The sequence below is a fragment of the Mastacembelus armatus genome, chromosome 18 (genome assembly GCF_900324485.2).
Source record: "Mastacembelus armatus chromosome 18, fMasArm1.2, whole genome shotgun sequence".
Lineage (NCBI taxonomy): Eukaryota > Metazoa > Chordata > Actinopteri > Synbranchiformes > Mastacembelidae > Mastacembelus > Mastacembelus armatus.
Window position 1 is genome coordinate 12,690,126 of NC_046650.1, and position 18,017 is coordinate 12,708,142.

At 41.0% G+C, this 18,017-nt stretch overlaps 3 protein-coding genes across 6 annotated transcripts; 1 reads left to right on the forward strand and 2 right to left on the reverse strand.

Annotated features, from left to right (window-relative positions):
- Positions 1–682: 682 nt before the first annotated feature.
- Positions 683–8,709, forward strand: LOC113142432 (eukaryotic translation initiation factor 5A-1). Of its 3 annotated transcripts, XM_026327473.1 has the most exons (6): positions 683–1,038; positions 2,679–2,851; positions 3,323–3,427; positions 6,301–6,432; positions 6,773–6,845; positions 7,794–8,709. In XM_026327473.1, exons 2-5 carry the CDS (start codon positions 2,684–2,686, stop codon positions 6,833–6,835), a joined length of 468 nt encoding a protein of 155 aa, XP_026183258.1. In that variant the 5' UTR covers positions 683–1,038; positions 2,679–2,683; the 3' UTR covers positions 6,836–6,845; positions 7,794–8,709. The 3 variants fall into 3 exon arrangements, with proteins under 3 accessions (XP_026183258.1, XP_026183251.1, XP_026183267.1); XM_026327466.1 differs by having other exon boundaries at positions 6,773–8,709; XM_026327482.1 differs by having other exon boundaries at positions 2,682–2,851; positions 6,773–8,709.
- Positions 8,708–13,183, reverse strand: gps2 (G protein pathway suppressor 2). Of its 2 annotated transcripts, none has more exons than XM_026327453.1 (11): positions 13,007–13,183; positions 12,523–12,640; positions 11,639–11,748; positions 11,389–11,501; positions 11,221–11,300; positions 11,036–11,115; positions 10,508–10,679; positions 10,235–10,318; positions 10,047–10,123; positions 9,800–9,895; positions 8,708–9,527 (listed from the first exon to the last, which is right to left on the reverse strand). In XM_026327453.1, exons 2-11 carry the CDS (start codon positions 12,614–12,616, stop codon positions 9,435–9,437), a joined length of 999 nt encoding a protein of 332 aa, XP_026183238.1. In that variant the 5' UTR covers positions 12,617–12,640; positions 13,007–13,183; the 3' UTR covers positions 8,708–9,434. The 2 variants fall into 2 exon arrangements, with proteins under 2 accessions (XP_026183238.1, XP_026183229.1); XM_026327444.1 differs by having other exon boundaries at positions 8,708–9,530.
- Positions 13,184–13,752: 569 nt separating this feature from the next.
- On the reverse strand, positions 13,753–16,516 carry gabarapa (GABA(A) receptor-associated protein a). Its single transcript, XM_026298757.1, has 4 exons — positions 16,271–16,516; positions 14,969–15,047; positions 14,760–14,878; positions 13,753–14,611 (listed from the first exon to the last, which is right to left on the reverse strand). The coding sequence occupies exons 1-4, from the start codon at positions 16,358–16,360 to the stop codon at positions 14,531–14,533; spliced, it is 369 nt and encodes a 122-aa protein (XP_026154542.1). The 5' UTR covers positions 16,361–16,516; the 3' UTR covers positions 13,753–14,530.
- Between the last annotated feature and the right edge of the window lie 1,501 nt (positions 16,517–18,017).

Below are 18,017 nucleotides of genomic sequence, written 5' to 3' on the forward strand. Positions count from 1 at the left end.
GCTACCTCCAGCTCTGCCTCCTGTCTTTTTCTCAGTGCCACTGTCTCTAAACCAGACAACATTGCTGGTCTCACCACTGTCTTGTCCACCTTTCCTTTCATTCTTGCTGACACTCTTTTGTCACACATCACACCTGACACTTTCCCCCACCCGTTCCAACCTGCTTGCACACGTCTCTTCACTTCTTTTCCACACTTTCCGTTGCTCTGGACTGTTGACCCTAGGTACTTAAAATCCTCCACCTTCTTCACCTCTGCTCCCTGTAACCTCACCGTTCTACTTGAGTCCCTCTCATTTCCACACGTGTACTCTGTTTTACTGCAGCTAAGCTTCATTTAATCATATAAGCCTTTTTTCCAAATGTATTTTTTCTTCTATAACATTTTCTGTTGCACTTCTGGATTGTATAGTTTCTGATGAAAAAAAATCTATCAGAACACAAACAATACCACAAAGGTACCATTCATTATGACAGAAAACAAAACAAATGTGTCAGGCAGAGAGAAATGACAAACTATCAGACTCTGCAGGCCTACAACACAATTACAAACACTGATTAAAAGCAGGGGATGGAGTTGAAAGCTGCAGAAAAAGCTAGTCAGTGATGTTTTTGTGCCAATATCAACAATAATAATAGATTTTATTGTGACAGTTCCAACAGGAAGTCCGGCGTATATATGTGTCCGGACAACAGCGAGGAGCTGGATGTGGAGAGGCAGAGAAGGTGGAGTGTCGGCCACAGGCGATATATACATAGCGGGATCAGGACTCTGGTTCTTTTCGGCCCGGAGGCTGGCTTTAGCTGCTGTGTACCTCTGTGCGAGGGGAACTGCAATAATCTGCAGGACAAAGCAGGGAGGAGAGAGGAGCGGAAACGTCTGGAATGAAAGCGGAATAAAGTCATAGCCCATAACTGAAAAAAGGGAGCGACATCGCAAACGAAGAGGCGATAGACCCGAACCAGACGACCCGTTAGCACGGATACAGGAAGACAGCCGAGGAGGAGGAAATAAAGCCAGGAGACTTATTATCACTTCGGTAGGCTCCTTATCAAAACACCCATAGACGGGGCGTGTTTGCGCCTGAGCAGACGAGTTATCCCAGGCACATGTCTGACCAGAGCTGTCACGATATATCGCCTTTAACCGCCCCCTGTGAACCAACAACAACAACGGGCTGTCTGTGCTGAAGAGCCGCCTCATACCTCCACATCCTCACGGCAGCGTCTTCCCGACATGTTTCGGGCTAAAGATGCACAAACACCCCGCCTTTGAAACAGTTCAGAGTTAACAAACACCGCAAACTGCGACGGAATCAAACGTTAACGTTATATCGCACATGGCTAACACATATTAGCTTAGTCATTACTGTCCGTTAGCGGGCCAGGACTCGATCGATACCCATGTCCGTGCGTGTTACCGGGCAGTGCGGGATTCAGATATCCGCTATCGAACACACGGAGGGTTTGCGGGACCGTTTAGGGGGGTCCGGGAGTCGACCCGACCCTCGGGCCGCGGCCTGTGTGCAGGGAGCGCGCATGGATGCTGGGACACCGACCGTTAGACGTTACCGACGACGGGCCGTGGCACATTGGGCGCGCGCTAGGCCGCAGCCAGCCCCTGTCTTTTCAGCACCGCACACGTCCCGTGCGGCTCACCGCTCCACCGCACCCCGGTTATTAACGTTACATATCCTGGTGTAGACGCAGAACTGACACCTGCCTGAAACTTGATTTACGGGTCGTGAACGGAGTTAGCGCGTATTAGCGGCCTTGTTCTAGTCAACAACCTTAATTAAACTCCAGAGGCTATAAATTGGGTCTGGTCAGTGAGTTAATGAGGAATGTGTCTCATTAATGCGAGCATTTCTCTCAGTATCGTGAGGGAGCTGCTAAACTGTTATAGTGGACTGACTGTACTCGTGGCAGGTAGCTGGGCTGCTCCACCGGGACCTCCCGGCTGTTTCAAAACTTTGGTGCTTAAGCAGCACATAGCTCGTCATCACACTGCGAGATGAGAAGTATATTATTATTTATATTATTTAACCCCCGGGATAGTTTTTGGGGATGAGTTTGTGATTATTCGTCACAGTAGAACTGGGCTCGGTTTGGCTACCAGCTGCTATTTCTGCTGCTTTATTTAGCTCCGGTGCCGTAGCAGTGAATGAAAGTGTCGTTTCCTCTGCAGCCTCCTCTCACATTTCCAGTCTCCTGCTCGGATATTCTCCACTGACTGCTCGGCTTTGCTCTCTGGCCTCTCTTGTATAAATACTACTACATCTGTAGTATACAAATCCAGAGCATGCGCCATCAATAACGTTGGTTCTGGCCTGAAAGTCAGTAGTTAACACCTGATCCAACAATTGTCATGATAATGACAAACACTTCCTGTAGTTGTTCATGTAAATTGGTGGTTTGTGATAAGGGGCCAAGTGTATAACAAAGTGGAAACGCCTGATCACATGTACGTATCCTTTAATTGTTATAATAAGTTAAAACTAAATATATATTTTCCGAAGAAAAGCATTAAAAACTGTCATCATACAGAAACAGAGGGATTGTGTTGGCACTAGCCCATCAAACCCCAAACCTGCAGACAGTGTGTTCTGACACCACAGTATGAATTAACTTCAGTATGAATTAGTATTAATGTTTTCATCCAGTGTGTTGGCTTCCACAGCAGGTATGGCAGATGCAGACCTGGACTTCCAGACAGGTGATGCTGGGGCATCCGCCACCTACCCCATGCAGTGCTCTGCCCTGCGTAAAAATGGCTTTGTTGTGCTGAAAGGTCGACCCTGCAAGATTGTTGAGATGTCCACCTCCAAGACTGGCAAGCACGGCCACGCTAAGGTCAGGAAATCCTCCAGTGCTGGGATTTCCAAATTGTAGCAACAAAGAATTTCAAAACTAATGAAGCTGAATTTTTTTTTTGTGCTTTAATCTGAGACAAATAAGTGTAACAAGGTTTTCTGTCAAAAACAGTTTTGAAGCAGTTTTCCCTCAAAGGGAATTTTCACTCTGCTATCTGTCCATTTCTCTCTGGTGCAAATACTCATTAATATTAATGGACACTAATGGACACAGTCTGTACAAGAACATTGTGTATTTTACTTGGCAGTTTTCCTCTTTAGAAACAAATGAGTCATTTCTTACAGTATAAGATGTATATATACTTTAAGTCAAGATGTGATACACTTGGCAGCTCCTCTTATTAAATGATAGAAAATAAATCACATCCTTGCTCTGCATGCTGAATCTTTTAGAGATAGAGGTTCGTAAAGTATAGCTAATGGTTTGGCTGTGTTTTCTGTCTTTGTTCAGGTCCACCTGGTTGGTATCGACATCTTCTCCGGTAAGAAGTATGAAGATATTTGTCCCTCCACCCACAACATGGACGTGCCCAACATCAAGAGAATGGATTACCAGGTTAGATGTGTGAAGGACAGATGAGAGCTCTTTACTGCTGTTTTACTGCTTGTTAACTAGTTACATTGCAGTACTGCATTAGTCTGCTCTATACTAGCAGTTTGTGTAACATTACTTTTGTCGAAACGTGATCTGAAGCCACAGAAGGCTTTAGACATCAAATATACAGAAATTCACACATTTTTGTGTACTATCTAAATGCTCATACAAAAGAAAGCTGTAGTTAGATTATGAGGAATGTAACAGGAGACATGGGAAATGATAGTCACGTCTTTGACTTCACAGTAATATTCACAGATATGTTTTGGGCTTTCATAAGCACAAAATTCTCAGAGATAATTATACATGGCTGCTGGGGGGGATTATCATTTGGATGTTTATTTGGAAAAGGTTAGTTAAACAGGGATCTGTTTAGTGAGAAAAGCTTTGCAAAGATGAACACACAAAGAAGAAAACAAGCAGTGATAATGGGTGGGAGATATGCGTATCTTCTAAATTTGTACCGTGTCAATTTCCCACACTTGTGCACATAAGGGGAAATCATATATGTACATGCAGGTGAAGCATGAATAATATAGAAAGTGTCTCAAACATGAACATTGACTCGGCTTTACTGTACATCCATGAGCTGATATGTCACTGAAAGACAATCTTTCTGTTTTCAGACCTCTCAGAAACAGACTTTATTTCAAAAATCAGAATGAATGAGAGTGGACTGTATCTTTGGGTGCTACCAATACAGAGGTCTGTAAAGTCCTTTGTAACAGCATACAGTTTCAGGTTTTAGACAAAGGTCCAGGTTAACCTGATAGTTAACTGGAGAGGTTGAACAGTACTGACCAAACCGGCTAGACTACTGCACTGTGTGCTGTGGAATACCCATGGCTTTCCAAACTGAAAAGCAAATAGCTCAGGATTTCCTGTAGAAGTGAAACCATGCAGTCCCCAGTGCTTCCATACCTCCCTGACAGGAGGTTCATGTCACAGCGCTGACTCTAGTTTTACAACAGAAACAGTTCTTAAGGATTCTATGTCATTTTAACATACATCGACTGATGCACTTGGACACATCCTTGAGGGTGTCAGGTCTTTTATCAGGTGATTTGTTAATTTTTAACAGGGGGGATGACCCACACCACTAATGTGCACTTGTAAAATGTACACCAACTGTACAAAGCAAATTGTTGCAGGACTTTCTAATTCTACAATTCCATTTTATCCAGTTGTCTTCCCTTCTCTCTCTGCTACAATTGCTTTTTATAACTGTGTATTAAAGTAATGAGTAAATTCACAGAGCTATGGTCAAGGTTTGCACTGGTGTGACTGCACGTGTGAAACAAGGGGGATGCATTTTTGTCATTTTGCTAACAAGGGGGATAGTGTTCCTCCTCATCCTCACTCAAATCACCTACTGGGTTCTTTCAACTTCAGACCCCCTCAGTCAGGCGACCTGGCTGGTCAGCTCCCAGTCTATGTCCAAGTAGTGTTAGACCACGGCTTGTCCCTCCTGTCTCCTCATGGCTTTATTTCTGCAGGCACCAGTTATGCCCAGGAGAATGTAGACCTTACACAGATACTTCCCTGCAAAGCCCCTCCCTCCTATGGGCACACACCGCACTTGCCACCCCCTTTTAATAATAATAATACATTTTATTTCATGGCGCCTTTCAAAGTCTCAAGGTCACCTTACAGATAGAAAAGGAAGCATACAGCATGATATACATAGAGTGCATTAAAACAACAGTAACAAGAATACATAAACGGCGGGAGAGAATGTAAAGGCAAAAGCGTGGATTATCTAGGAAGTGGGCGAAGTACAGTAAAAGTAAATTGAAATACAGAAACCCAGATGACAGAACAACAAATATGAAACAGTATGAGACAATATGAAATAGGCAGAGGGTGGTAGGACATCACGGGCTGCTTTGAGAAGTTAAGAGAGTTAGGTGGAAAACGCTATACGGAACAGATATGTTTTGAGTGATGATTTAAAAGTTGATAAGTCCGGAGACGACCGGATGCGATGAGGGAGAATGTTCCAAAGGCTTTTGTGGCATTCCTCCACAAGCTCAGTGTACTTTGCTCTCTTTCCCTCGCTGGCCTCCTCCATCCTGTCCCATGGAACTGTAAGTGCCAGCAAGATTACTTGCTTTGTTGTTTCTGAGCTCAGGACGATGTCTGGTCTCAATGATGACTCCATGGTTTACTCAGGGAATTTTGCATCCTAAGGTCCACCTTTATCTGCCAGTCCTATGCTCTAGGATGCTGCTGAGGATGTGTTCCAGGCTCCCTTTTCCTGGACACTGGGGGCATGATGGAGACTGGCTTGCGCTAGCAAAAGAAGTTAACTGGGCTGGATGAGACGTCATAGACAGACTGGCCTTGCTCATACATAACTCTCTTGCTTCTTGCTGGACCAGGTCACGCCTTTCTTTGCCTTTGGCTTTTGTATAGTTAGGTGTTGGTATCATGCCTAGTCCAGCACAGCCTCTTTCCACGGACCCCACAACCACTCTGTGCCTTATTTTTGCTTCTGTCTGATCCACTGCACGTTCAGCATTCCACTTCCTTCCGGTTTTCACTTCAGTCCTTGCGTTCAAGAGTAGTGAGACACTTTGCCTTTCCTCAACACCAGAGACCTGGACTTTGCTGGTATAGTAAGATCATCCATAAAAGCTCAAATGTGGAATTTCCATACTTGGGCCTCTGCACTCCACTTCTGCCACCAGCATGTTCATAGCTAGGGAGAAGGGGATGTACCCTGTAATGATTCCCTTCTCAAGTCTGTGCCACTCAGATGTTAGACTTCAAACTTATACATCCACTGATTTATATGCTGTTGTTTCCCATTTTCCCTCACTTCCCTCTCCCAGCTGATTGGGATCCAAGATGGCTACCTGTCTCTGCTCCAGGACAGCGGGGAAGTGAGAGAGGACCTGAAGATTCCCGAGGGAGACCTGGGCAAAGAGATAGAGAGCAAGCACGAAGCTGGAGAGGAGATCCTGGTCAGTACTTACTCTTTTCCTTCTTTTCTATTTCTGTCCTGAGACGAGGCAGAATATGTTGTTCCTGAGGCATCTGTCTGTCTGGATATTTGTCTGGGACAGAATGAAATCAGTGGACGCAAAATTCTAATATGATAGATTCAATGTAAGTCGCTGTAGGATTATTAACTTCCGCTACCATCAAAATCATATTTTAGTTTCATTGCATATGAGCACCAGCATCTTTTTAAGAGAGTATTCACTGCAGGTCAAAATATACACAGAAAAAATGCAGTGCACTGCCAAGAGAGACATTAGGCATCAGCCACACCCCTCGTTCTGACTCCCCTTGCTCTTCCAGATCACCGTTTTAAACGCAATGGATGAAGAAGCCGCAATTGGCATCAAAGCCTTGGGTAAATAAGCCACTGCAGGTAAATACTGAGCTACAGCTGTTTGGACACGCAGCTGTCCTCTCACCCTCCAGGTACCGCCTGACCCACGCCTGCCTGAGGAGGAGTGTGTCTGTGTGTTTGTGTGTGTGTTTGGTTGTTACACCACAAGCCACTGGCATGTGTCATGCCAGTGAAAATGTGTGTGTAAAGTTGTGTACAGTTTACTGTTCATCATTGGAATTGGGGGGGGGGCAACTCCAGTCAACACAGTCCAAGAGCTGATGTTTAGTTTTGTAGAAACTAGTAATTAGTAAACTAGTAAACAACTAGTAATTTTTACAAGTACATATACATATCCACTATACTGGAAATATTCCTGTTTATACTCATTACTGAAATACATGATTGTTTTACATGTATATTTGTTTAAACTGGACACATCAATGATTAGCTGACATATAAAGATATTTGATTGACAAACTGTAACTAATTTGATAAGTGGATTAAAAATCTGCAGATCGAGGAGTGTGTTATTGTGGATTTGCCACCCCCTCCATGTACTTTCTGTTTCATGTTAACACTATTATGAGCATGTGTACCATTTTTATGCAGCACTATCAAACATAAATGAAAGCTTATGGTTCATATTGTATTTTTGAGCTTTTTTTTGTTTTGTTTTGTTTCTGTGGGTTGCACTTCATTTTACAGCCTCATATAGTCAGTTACTTCCTGTGTTTCTTACTGAGAAACAGCTCATAGCATTGTTGTGATTGTTGGGTCAAACTGTTTAATGCACTTTCTTTCCTGCAAACTGGGCTGTAGTATAGTGTCCACAAACTATATGTAGTATGGTGTTGGCTGCCTAGTGCTTCCTCTGCAGAGGCTAGTTAAAACGCTTACTCCTTCATTTTTTCCTCACCCTCTTTGGTCTCTGACTTTTCTTTCCTTTTTCTTCTCGTACCTCCCCCCTTTTTAATTCTGTTTCAGGGGCAAACAAGATGCACTGGACCTGGGGAAAAGGAGGGGATAATGCCTCGTCAATGCTATTCTCCCCCTTTTTTTTTCTTTATTTTTGTCTTTGTTTTCATACTCTCTCTCCCTCACTCTGTTTTCTGACCCTCCTTTGGGTTCAGTTAGACAAAAACTTTAAAGAATTGGAAATTTTAATTATGGTTCTAGAAAATAAAGCATTTTCTACTTACATGCACAGGTAGTAAACCAACATGTGAATCTGGACATACAGATGTAAAAAGACATGTAGATGACCGTCACTAATGATTACGTAGGTCTACAGATATTTAGTAGCTACCTACCATCCAGGGAAAGGAAAGTGGTGATAATGTCACAGCAGTTTTGTTTTTTATATGCTCCCCTGTTTTACCAAGGGCTTCAACTCTAGATCTGCATTGTTCTGTTGAGGCTTGTTCAGTGTGTGAGTACCATACAGGACTCAATACATGACCAGGTTTTGTCTTTTCTGTGTGGCACAGTAAACAGCCCTTCCTTCTGCTGTTTATTTCTTCACCTGAAACTTGTCTGTTAAACAAAGGTTACCAAAATGGCACATCAAGGTTCAGCTTCTTTTTTTGTCTTGAGGCTTAAAAAGTGTCAAAGAGAAACAAAACCCTGCTCCACAAATTCTCATCTACTCAAAGTCCATCAGCAAAACCTCAATTTGTCTTGATTTACTTAAAATCTCTTCAAAGAAACCCAGAGTGGGCACTCACTCAGAGCTGTTTGGAGAAATGACTGGAGTATTATTTGGCGTACTCTCAAACTTTTGAGTTATTCAGGAGGCAGACAAGTTGTGGCAGTTTGGTATCCTTACTTTGTGTTCATACAGCAAGTCCAAACTGTGCAGAATGTCTCCATGGCCAAAAAAATAAAGATTATACAAACTGTTGGTTGTGCCTTTTGCATATTTTATTTGGCAACATAAAAACTTTGAAAGAGAACAGACTTAAGCTCGATTTATGCTGCAGAGGACAAAGCAAAAACGCTGGAAATCCTCTGTAATTTTACTAAGAACGTGGTCATGTTGAATTAATCTGGTGTGCCAACCTCTAATGACTGATCAGCCAAACGTCAAAAACATTGAAGTAAGAGTTAAACCACTGTGTTTCTGCTTCAGTAGTATTCATCAGTGTGTGACCTTAGCAGAAACATCTTGATTTAATCCACACGTTTTACATTTTGCAGGACATTTTTCTATATTGTGATTTTTGCTACTTTCAGAGTTACGTCTTTGCAAAGACACTCAACCTCCACTGATGTTCTAATTATGAATGTTAGTATACGAAGAAAAGGCTCTGCTTCATGCAGTCTGGCTTTATACAAATATTTACATTTTTAGTAATGGCTTTACAGTGTCAGTAAAATCATGAGATATTTTACAAAGTCATATTTTAGGTTTTTCAAAAAATCAAAGCTGGATGTTTGCAGAAGCTGGTTTTCACTCAAAGTCAAAGCACATCTTAAAAACAATACTGAACACAATAAAACTAGTCATATGGCAAAATCCAGCCTAATTTTTTGAAGAGGTCCAATCCATTACTCATCCAACAAGTTCTCCAGAATCTTGAAGGAAACTGAAATCTCAGCTACAGTGAAGGTGAAGGTGGCTGTAAGTTACTTGCCATGATGGTAGAACCTCTGCCCACTCTGGCTGTGAGAGAGAAAGCCGTGACGAGGAGCACCCTGGGGAGAGCTCTGGAATGGTGCCTGCTGACGTTAAAAAATAATTTTAAAAGTAATGAAATAAGTGTTAAAATATTTGAGCAAAGGTACACAATTCTGAATTCTTCAAAGCTTACAGTCATGGTAATAGTCCTGTCAGTCTGTACTGATCATCCCACCAAAAAATAATTCCAGTGTCCTTTTCTATTGTGTCTTTATTAGGACAGAAAATGTTAAAGGTTTGGCCTCAGGGGGGGCGTGATGGAAGTGAATGAAAAGGGTTAACAGAAAAAACTGCAGGTTTTTGGGGGCTTTACCTTTGCAGTGGGGATCTGGACTGCCATCGATGGTGTGGGCAGCAGGCCGGGCGCAGAAGGATGCATGGCTGGGGGGGGCATGGGCCTCAGAGCACTCTGAGAATACATCCAAGAAACAACAAAACATCAGGGGATGACTTGAAGAACAGGGCTGGTGAATGGGTGTTCTGCTTGCTACTACAAGTTACAGGTTTTCAGTCCATGTTACAAGTCTTCAACAAGGTATCAACATTTCAAATGTTCTTACTGCATCAGTAAAGCCTGACTGCTGGTTGGCATGTTCCAGCTGCTTCTGGAGGGGGATTCCTGCTCCAGGGATGTATCCTGCACAAGACACACAAGTTAATGTTTCATTTTGCAGTAGGCATGCAGTAAGATAATTTAATACACAAAGAGGATGCAACAACACTAGAACATTGAAAGAAGATAACAAACCAGGCTGAGAGGTGAAGTGACCATGAACGGGATAGCCCGGCTGCTGGTGAGGAAGGTATGGCATGGCCTGAAATGCAGACGCACCTGAGGCAGAACAAACATAACTCAGTCTTAGCACAATCACCACAGTCCCCTCTGATGTGTTTGGGAATTTATATCCAGGCTGCAAAAATACAGACTGTATGTACATTACCAAAACTTAGTTATTTCACACATTTTCTTATATTACAGATAATATGTGATCCCTGATGCATAAACAGACACAGCCTGTACCTCTGATCTGAGAGCTGCTTGCAAAACTGACAGGTACAGATGGTCCAGGGGCATAGGTGGAGGGATGTTGGGCCTGAGCCACACCGTAAGGCTCATGGACCCCCTGGCCTCCACTGAACTGCCCGTGCTCTGCTGAGCCTGAGCTGAAACCAGGCGTCTGATAGTGTCGTGCCTAAAAGAGGAGGGGTGAACGATGGTTAGTTCATGACGCCCAAGTCTATATCTACCTAAAAATGTACTTGTATGTATGTGGATTCAAATATTTAAGAACATGAAGTGGATAACATTTTCCTATCCAAATGTGTAAACACAGAACTGTTGTGGTACACCCCCAAAAGTACCCTGAGATCTCACTGAGAAATCACTGAGTCTGCCTTGTTAAACCCAGAAATGAATGTTTAAAAGTATACTCCAGTTATCCAAGAGAAAAATAAATTCCACAACACAAAAAAAAAAAAAAAAAAAAAAAAAGAAGAAGACTGTGTTTAATGACAGACAGCTGTTTGCCGGAAACATTTGTTTACTTACTGGAAGTACAGCAGTTGGGAACAGCTGTTTGCTACGTTCTCCCAGCAACGCACCAGGTCGACTGTGGCTGACTGGACTGCCTGAGAGACAAAAAGACAAGCATCAGCTTGGCTAATATTAATAACATCAAAATGAACAATGATAGATGAGGCTGGTTGAAGCAGAGAACCTGAAAACTATCTCACCTTGAATGCTTAGGAGGTGCTGCCCTGCATGCATGGGCAGACTGGGCTGGTAGCTGGCTGATGTCAATGTGGTGATATCACTGGTGAAGAGAGGAGACAGAAATGCTATTGAATGCCTGGAGTACTTCGCTGAAACTCAAAAAACAAAAACAGTGTCATCTGAACTACCTCTGCTCCTTTCTGCGCCTCTTTTCCTCTTCATGGAGTACTTTCTTGAGCTGTAAGAAGAGCTGGTGCTTCTCTTCTTGGAGTCCCTGAAGTTTTTCACCCATCTTCATTACCTGAGTTAAGAAGCATAAGAAATCCTAATTTACCTTGTTATCTGTTCCAAGGTAAGACAGCAAATGTATATGGGACTAGAGGGAGAGACCACAACAGGAACATCTAGGTGGTTTGTGTTTGAAGTGCTTTTCCATACCTGTTCTTTGGTTTCCTCCAAGGACATCCTCTCTTCTATTTCTTTTGTCCTCTTCCTCTCTTCCTCCTCTTTCATCTTCTGCTCCATCATTTTGTCCACCTCTTCTTCCTCTGAAAAATTACATTCAGTGCATTCAGTGATGGAAACCATTAAAATTCTTTACTGACACACAATGTAAATATTAAAGGTATCTTTAGGAGTAAAACTAAAGTGTCAGTAAAAATACTCATTTTGCAGAGCCTTCTTTTTCAGGGTTCACTTTTAATGAATATGTTGGTACAGTAAAACAGTTGGCACAAACAATACAATTTAACCTGTAAATACAACACTGTGATCAGTTCTCGAGTTTTATTGATTTTACTGCATTATTTTTAAGCTCAGTCACCTTCACCTTCACTGTAGCTGAGATTTCAATTTCCTTCAAGATTCTAGAGAACTTGATGAGTGATGGATTGGACCTCTTCCAAACAGTACTTAGGCTGGATTTTGCCAGATGATTAGTTTTATTGGGTTCAGTATTTCGTTTTTAAGTTATGCTGTGACTTTGAGTGAATATCAGCTTCTGCAAACATCCAGCTTTGATTTTTGAAAAAAACTAAAATATGAATTTGTAAAATATCTCTAATATTTCACTGACTTGGTACAGCCATTACTAAAAATGTATATATATTGTATAAAGTGCATGAAGCAAAAAGTAACAAAAACCACAAAAGAGAAAAAGTTTCTGCAAAATTTAAAATATGTTGATTAAATCAACACATTTCTGCTAAGGTCACACACTGATGAATACTGCTGAAGCAGAAACACATTATCTCAGTGTGTTTTTAACTTTTGGCTGATCATATTAAAGCCATTAGAGGCCAATCAGTTAAATAATACCCCACCTTGTCTCTTGCGCTCCCTCTCCCTCATGATGTGTTTGTGCAGGGCTCTGGCCATGGCGTTGGACAGCTTGGGTCTCTCCAACAGGGCGGGCATGGTGACAGGCAGTGGCGGGGCCAGCTGGTGTGGGTCGACATTTCAGTCCAATAGTTGTCAGACGTTACAGAAAACAGCCAGAGTAACATATACCGGCGTTAAATTGTCAACTCCCTCCCCCGCAGTGTGTAACTAACTAAAGGCCTAGCTGCTAACTAGCCCGCTACATGCTAAGTTAGCACTGCTAGCTCTAGCTTCTATTACTTTACAATCTAGGTTAGCATAATTCATCGACACACACAGTGTAGTTTAAGGTAAATATGGATGGAGCTTTAACGTAGAAACGAGTAGCCACAACTTTATTTTTAAACATGCCCTAAACGTGAACTGGCGTTAGCTAACTGCTGCGCATCTCACTAAAGCATTTAATGTGACACAAACATGTCTTACTTTTGTTGTTTTGTGCGTCGTTTAATAAGAAGTTGACCTTCTGACAGTCTTCACTTTGAGGCTTCTGACTCTTTCCGGTTTAAATCAGAAACATAAAATCAAAACTTCGATCCAAAATATAAACAGAGGAGAGGTTTTCAGTCCGGGTGGTAACGGTGTCAAACACGCGGTCCGACTATTTCCTCCTAAATGCATTCTGGGAATTATAGTCTTTTCCCTATATTGGCCACGTAAGAACATTTTCACATCAAAATAGATGTTATGCTGAAAATCAACTATATTAAAATCTTGGTAGTCTTTTTTTTTTTTTTTAAACACACTTGGTGGAATCTATTCATTGAACATTTTACTATTTTTCTTGAATGGTATAAAACCTGATCAACAATTTTGAAACCTGTACAGATAAGTCAAAATCTTATAGCCATCTGTTGGATATTTATATTTAAGATATTTAGTTTGCCTTGGTGCTCTTTTATCAGTCATGGCTTGTGCCTGTTGTCTTTACCTAATTTGTTTTCATCTTTACCCATTCAAATACAGGAACAGAAAAGATTGAAATAAATCACCAATTCAAGGTGTGTTGAACATACACCCTCAAACACAAAGTTTAAACTAGGTGAGCCTCTCAAAAGGGAACACAATTAAAAAGGAATGATAGTGAATAAAGACAAAAAACAGGTAGCTTTTCATCACATTTTATCATGTATGGTCATGAATGGAGAGAAAGAGCCAGTACTGCAGCTGTATACAGAGTTCAAATCTTCTTTTGTTTTTTAAAAAAGGAGACAAACTTAAAAAAAAAGAGAAAATTGCACTGAGCTTTACAATACGTTTAGAAAATAAGCCATCTAAAATTAACAATATCAACAAGAATCATAGAAGCAGTCAACAAAATCTTACCACTGAAAGCAGAGGATGCTTGTTTAGTCTGAATTCTATTATACTCCTAATGTCAGATGCAGGGCACACAGTAAATTCTCATTCGCAGATGGTGAACTAAAAAAGAAAATCGAGACACTTTATTTTTTTTTTTTGTAGAAGAACTGCTGCAAAACAGTTATCCTTTACTCTCAGAGACCAAATTTTACCTGGTGGTTACTATTAAATTTCTTCTCTAAACTCAAAATGCACTTTAACATCCTGCAAGCCAACAACTCACATACTATGCCTTTCTTCCCTTCCCTTTAGAGCAACTAGAATTACAGCCAAATGCTAACATTTCTATCTCCCCTTACTGATTTTTTTTAGTATAGTATTATTAGTTATGATTCTAGAAAAATAACTGCCCACGAGACCACTTAACCCAAGCTACTACTGAAAAGAAATCCGGAGAAAAATACAATTCAGACTGTAGAATTATAAAGACATAAATGGATGGGCGTAGGTAATGTACAGATGGTGAAAGTGCATTTGATATTTTTACTCTGGGAACTCTAGGCTGCTGAGCTGGATTTAATATTTAAATGAATGAATGGTGGAGGTCTCGGAAAGGAGGGTAGTGGCTGGAGGGGGATGGTAGTGGGATCAGATTTCCCTTTGGCTGCTCCCATACACACTCTCATCACTGTAGGCAATGTAGAGGAAAAAGTCCTCTTCATGGTGCTCCTGAGTAAGACAGTATGGTTGAAAAAAACACTTTAGCAAGCTACTGAAAATATACAGAGAAGTCCACTTTAATGCAAGAAAGAAGTAATAATTCAAAACGCTGAAGAAGAGAAGCGGATCAGTTAGGTAGAAAATGATTAAGACTTGCCTGGTACAACTGTCCCATGGTAGCTGAGGTGGGTGGAATGACGTTGTTTACAAAGAAGAAGAGAGCATCCTCAGCTCGCAAGTGGATTCTTTTCCGAATGAGGAAGTAAAACTGGCCCACTGATAAAACAGTATAATACAGTGAGAACATTTCGCATGCAAGCGTTACATACTTTCAAATATTGTTAAGAGGCTTGACACAATGTTTACCTGTCAGGTCGGAGGGGACAAGGTATTTCTTCTTGTCCAAATCTCCTATTCTGGCTTTTGGGGCTTTCTCCACAATTACCTGAAAGAAACAAGTTGTCCTAAACCAGTGCATTTTCCACTTAACAGAGGCTGCTTGTATCGAGTGAGCACATAAATAGTTTCAGCTTTCTCAGAAAAGGGATGTGAGAAGGCACTGAACGTGAGCACTGCAATATATTTAACCTAGATGTGGCGTTGAATCTAAATTGTGCTTGAAGGCCATATCTGAGAAAAAAATACCACAGTATTTGGAGTTTAGCAGTTAAATAGTCTAGTATACTTCCATGTTTACAGCTCAGCCCCAGGATTTAGTAGAGATGACTGAAGGAACTGCAAATAAACATTTTTTAGGTTTCTCAGTCTAAAAATAGGACGTGTTAAACAGTACTTCCCACAACAAGTAGTTCATTATTATTGTAAAACCTAAATGATGAATCCCTAGTCAGAAAATGAATCAACAATTTTAATAATAAATTAAGTTTGATTTTTGAACAAATTGAAATTGAAATATTTTCTGGTTTTAGCATAAAAAAACAAAACACGTTATATTTCTGTGTGTTTATCATCTCCTGCCTGTGTCGAGTGTCCTGTTAATCAGGAAATAACTGGTAGATTAATCGCAAATGTTTGTAAAGTGCAGCCACAGGTCGAGCTGATCAGAATCAACGACTGAGAAATGAAAGGCTGTAAAACCGGATCTTAGGGACAGGTACATGTCATACATGACAGACTGCTCACAGCACATGTATGAATGTCTGGGTGACTAAAGGCTAAAGGCTGAGGGCCACAATCTGTTTACAAGATCCAAAGCGACGTAAACAAGTGTCCTGCGTGTTGACGCCAACTATTTTAAGGTGTTATCGTTTCAACATGCAGCCTAACGCTACATCTCTTCAAAGTCTGTTAGGACCAGAGAGGTGTTATATGTCTTCTCCACGGGGATCTTTCCTTATCACTTCGTACCATTAGCTTAAAATTAAAAAAAAACGCGGAAGGATTAAAGGAGACTAACACGAGCTGGCCTGCTCGTCGCGGCCCACATTCTCGTTGATTTCACCTTTAGCTTCGTCAGCTAACTGGTTCGCTATTTAATGACCCGACAGTCAACTGTGGAGAAACATTAGGACACTTAAGGTTTGAGCCATATAATCAGAGTTAAAGTCTAAGTTGGTACATTACATGTCACGTACATTTAGCAACACGAAGCTAGCGTTGCGATAGCTTGAATTTAGCGTCGTCAAATTGCTAACGTTAGCTACTTACTGGTACCCTGTCCGGGTACTTCTTCCTTATTTTCTCGCCTTCAGACCGCCTTTTCTCGAAAGGGTGCTCCTCTTTGTACTGAAACTTCATCGTTAGAAGAGATGACAGACAACAAGTCGGTCACTCCGGGGTTGTAGGATGGGAGTTTGCTCAAGGAACGGCTCAAATCGCTGACACCCACGACAAAAACAAACGATGCTAACTAGCTTTAGCTCGTCACAGCTGTTTTCCAAGTACGACTGCGGCGGAGGGATACAATAACAACATGACGTAGTGGAGCGTATCCTTCGCAGGGTGTACTTTACGCTTTTGCAAACCATATACGCGTTGGATGTATAGTGATAATTACCGTTTACTCAAGCAGAAATTCGTGGTAACAATAAATAATTTATTGAGACCTTCAGAAATCTGCGCTGCCATTTTCTCCGTGGAACTATTTTATTTTGAACGACCGCTGCGCTTAAAGACGCAGGGCAGGGCAGTGAGGAGGCATCTGTCCTTGTCATATGACCGAGGCCCAGCAGTTTGCAGCTGCACCGAAGAAAATCACCAACATCGAACATATAAACTGCAAAAAGGTTAAATCCTGAGCTCAAATACAAACGTCAGGTCCTCAGCAAAATGGATGCAAGCTACTTTTTATTCTTTCACTACGCCGCCTACAACTCGTAATTAGCACTAAATTGTCTATTTCTATATGTTTAATGAGACTATTCCTCGACTCCTTGAACATTTATATGTATATACTAAAGTAAAAGAAAAGAAGATACTAAGTTGCTGTTTTTGAAATCAAATTTAACAATTGTGAATACCCGTTTAAAGATAACCACTGAACTAGTTTTGTGTCTCACTGGAGCAACAAATCAGTTGCTTAATTTTAATTAGTAATCACTTCTATCTACCCAGAGATTATTAAAAATTATATATAACTGAAAACATACGAGAACATTTTATCTGATATATAAGTTACTAAATACATTTAATCTATGATTTTCATAATAAATTAATTGCCATTCATATGCTCATTTTCTTAATCACTCATGGACAATTTGCTGTTTATTGTGCAAGCCACCAATGACTCACTCTACTTGCTCATGTGATATCTCCACCTTAACTACCCTCTGTGCATCATAGTCTTATGATTTTTTTGTGCCTGTAAGATGACAATCAAATCGGTGTTAACACTTGACTTTCAAAAACAATACAGCAGTGAAAGTGAAAGAACCTTTCTACTTCAAACCAGACTTACCTTCAGGTGATACCATTTGTTTTTTTTTATGTAACTAGATACCAAACATTAATCTGGTAAACCTTGTGATCATAGATGAATTGACACACATACATGCTCATCTTGCATCTTCCATATCAGGGACTTTAGATCACAGGTTACCCTTTGCTTTAGTGCAGCATGTAATTAGCTGAGTTACATGTGGACAGTTTTTTTTTTCCTTTCTAAGGTTCAAATTAAGTAATATAGTTTATTAAGTTACTTGCAGCAGGATCCGGTTAATATAAAAGGTATATAGAAAATTTAGAGGGTTGTTATGGATGATAGGTATGATAGACTGACATCATAAATGACAGATATCAATTTAATTAAGTATGGAAAAACAGATTTCCTCATCTCCTTCTTTCATGTCACTGGGCATTATGTCGTCCGTACACTAAGCCACTGTTCCTCGATCATATCATGTCCTCTGCAGAAACTATACATTATCAGTGACAAATCCAAAGTAACAATTTATCC

What these genes read in the sequence shown, in the direction of transcription:
- LOC113142432 (XM_026327466.1), top strand. Translation starts at nt 2,684, where the DNA reads ATGGCAGATGCAGACCTGGACTTCCAGACAGGTGATGCTGGGGCATCC. An exon ending in GCAAGCACGGCCACGCTAAG is followed by an intron (nt 2,852 to 3,322) that starts GTCAGGAAATCC and finishes GTCTTTGTTCAG; the next exon opens with GTCCACCTGGTTGGTATCGA. An exon ending in AAGCTGGAGAGGAGATCCTG is followed by an intron (nt 6,433 to 6,772) that starts GTCAGTACTTAC and finishes TTGCTCTTCCAG; the next exon opens with ATCACCGTTTTAAACGCAAT.
- gps2 (XM_026327444.1), bottom strand. Translation starts at nt 12,616, where the DNA reads ATGCCCGCCCTGTTGGAGAGACCCAAGCTGTCCAACGCCATGGCCAGA. An exon ending in GCACCTCCTAAGCATTCAAG is followed by an intron (nt 11,116 to 11,220) that starts GTGAGATAGTTT and finishes TTTGTCTCTCAG; the next exon opens with GCAGTCCAGTCAGCCACAGT. An exon ending in TCCCAACTGCTGTACTTCCA is followed by an intron (nt 10,680 to 11,035) that starts GTAAGTAAACAA and finishes CTCCTCTTTTAG; the next exon opens with GCACGACACTATCAGACGCC.
- gabarapa (XM_026298757.1), bottom strand. Translation starts at nt 16,360, where the DNA reads ATGAAGTTTCAGTACAAAGAGGAGCACCCTTTCGAGAAAAGGCGGTCT. An exon ending in TGTCCCCTCCGACCTGACAG is followed by an intron (nt 14,879 to 14,968) that starts GTAAACATTGTG and finishes CTGTTTTATCAG; the next exon opens with TGGGCCAGTTTTACTTCCTC. An exon ending in CCATGGGACAGTTGTACCAG is followed by an intron (nt 14,612 to 14,759) that starts GCAAGTCTTAAT and finishes TGTCTTACTCAG; the next exon opens with GAGCACCATGAAGAGGACTT.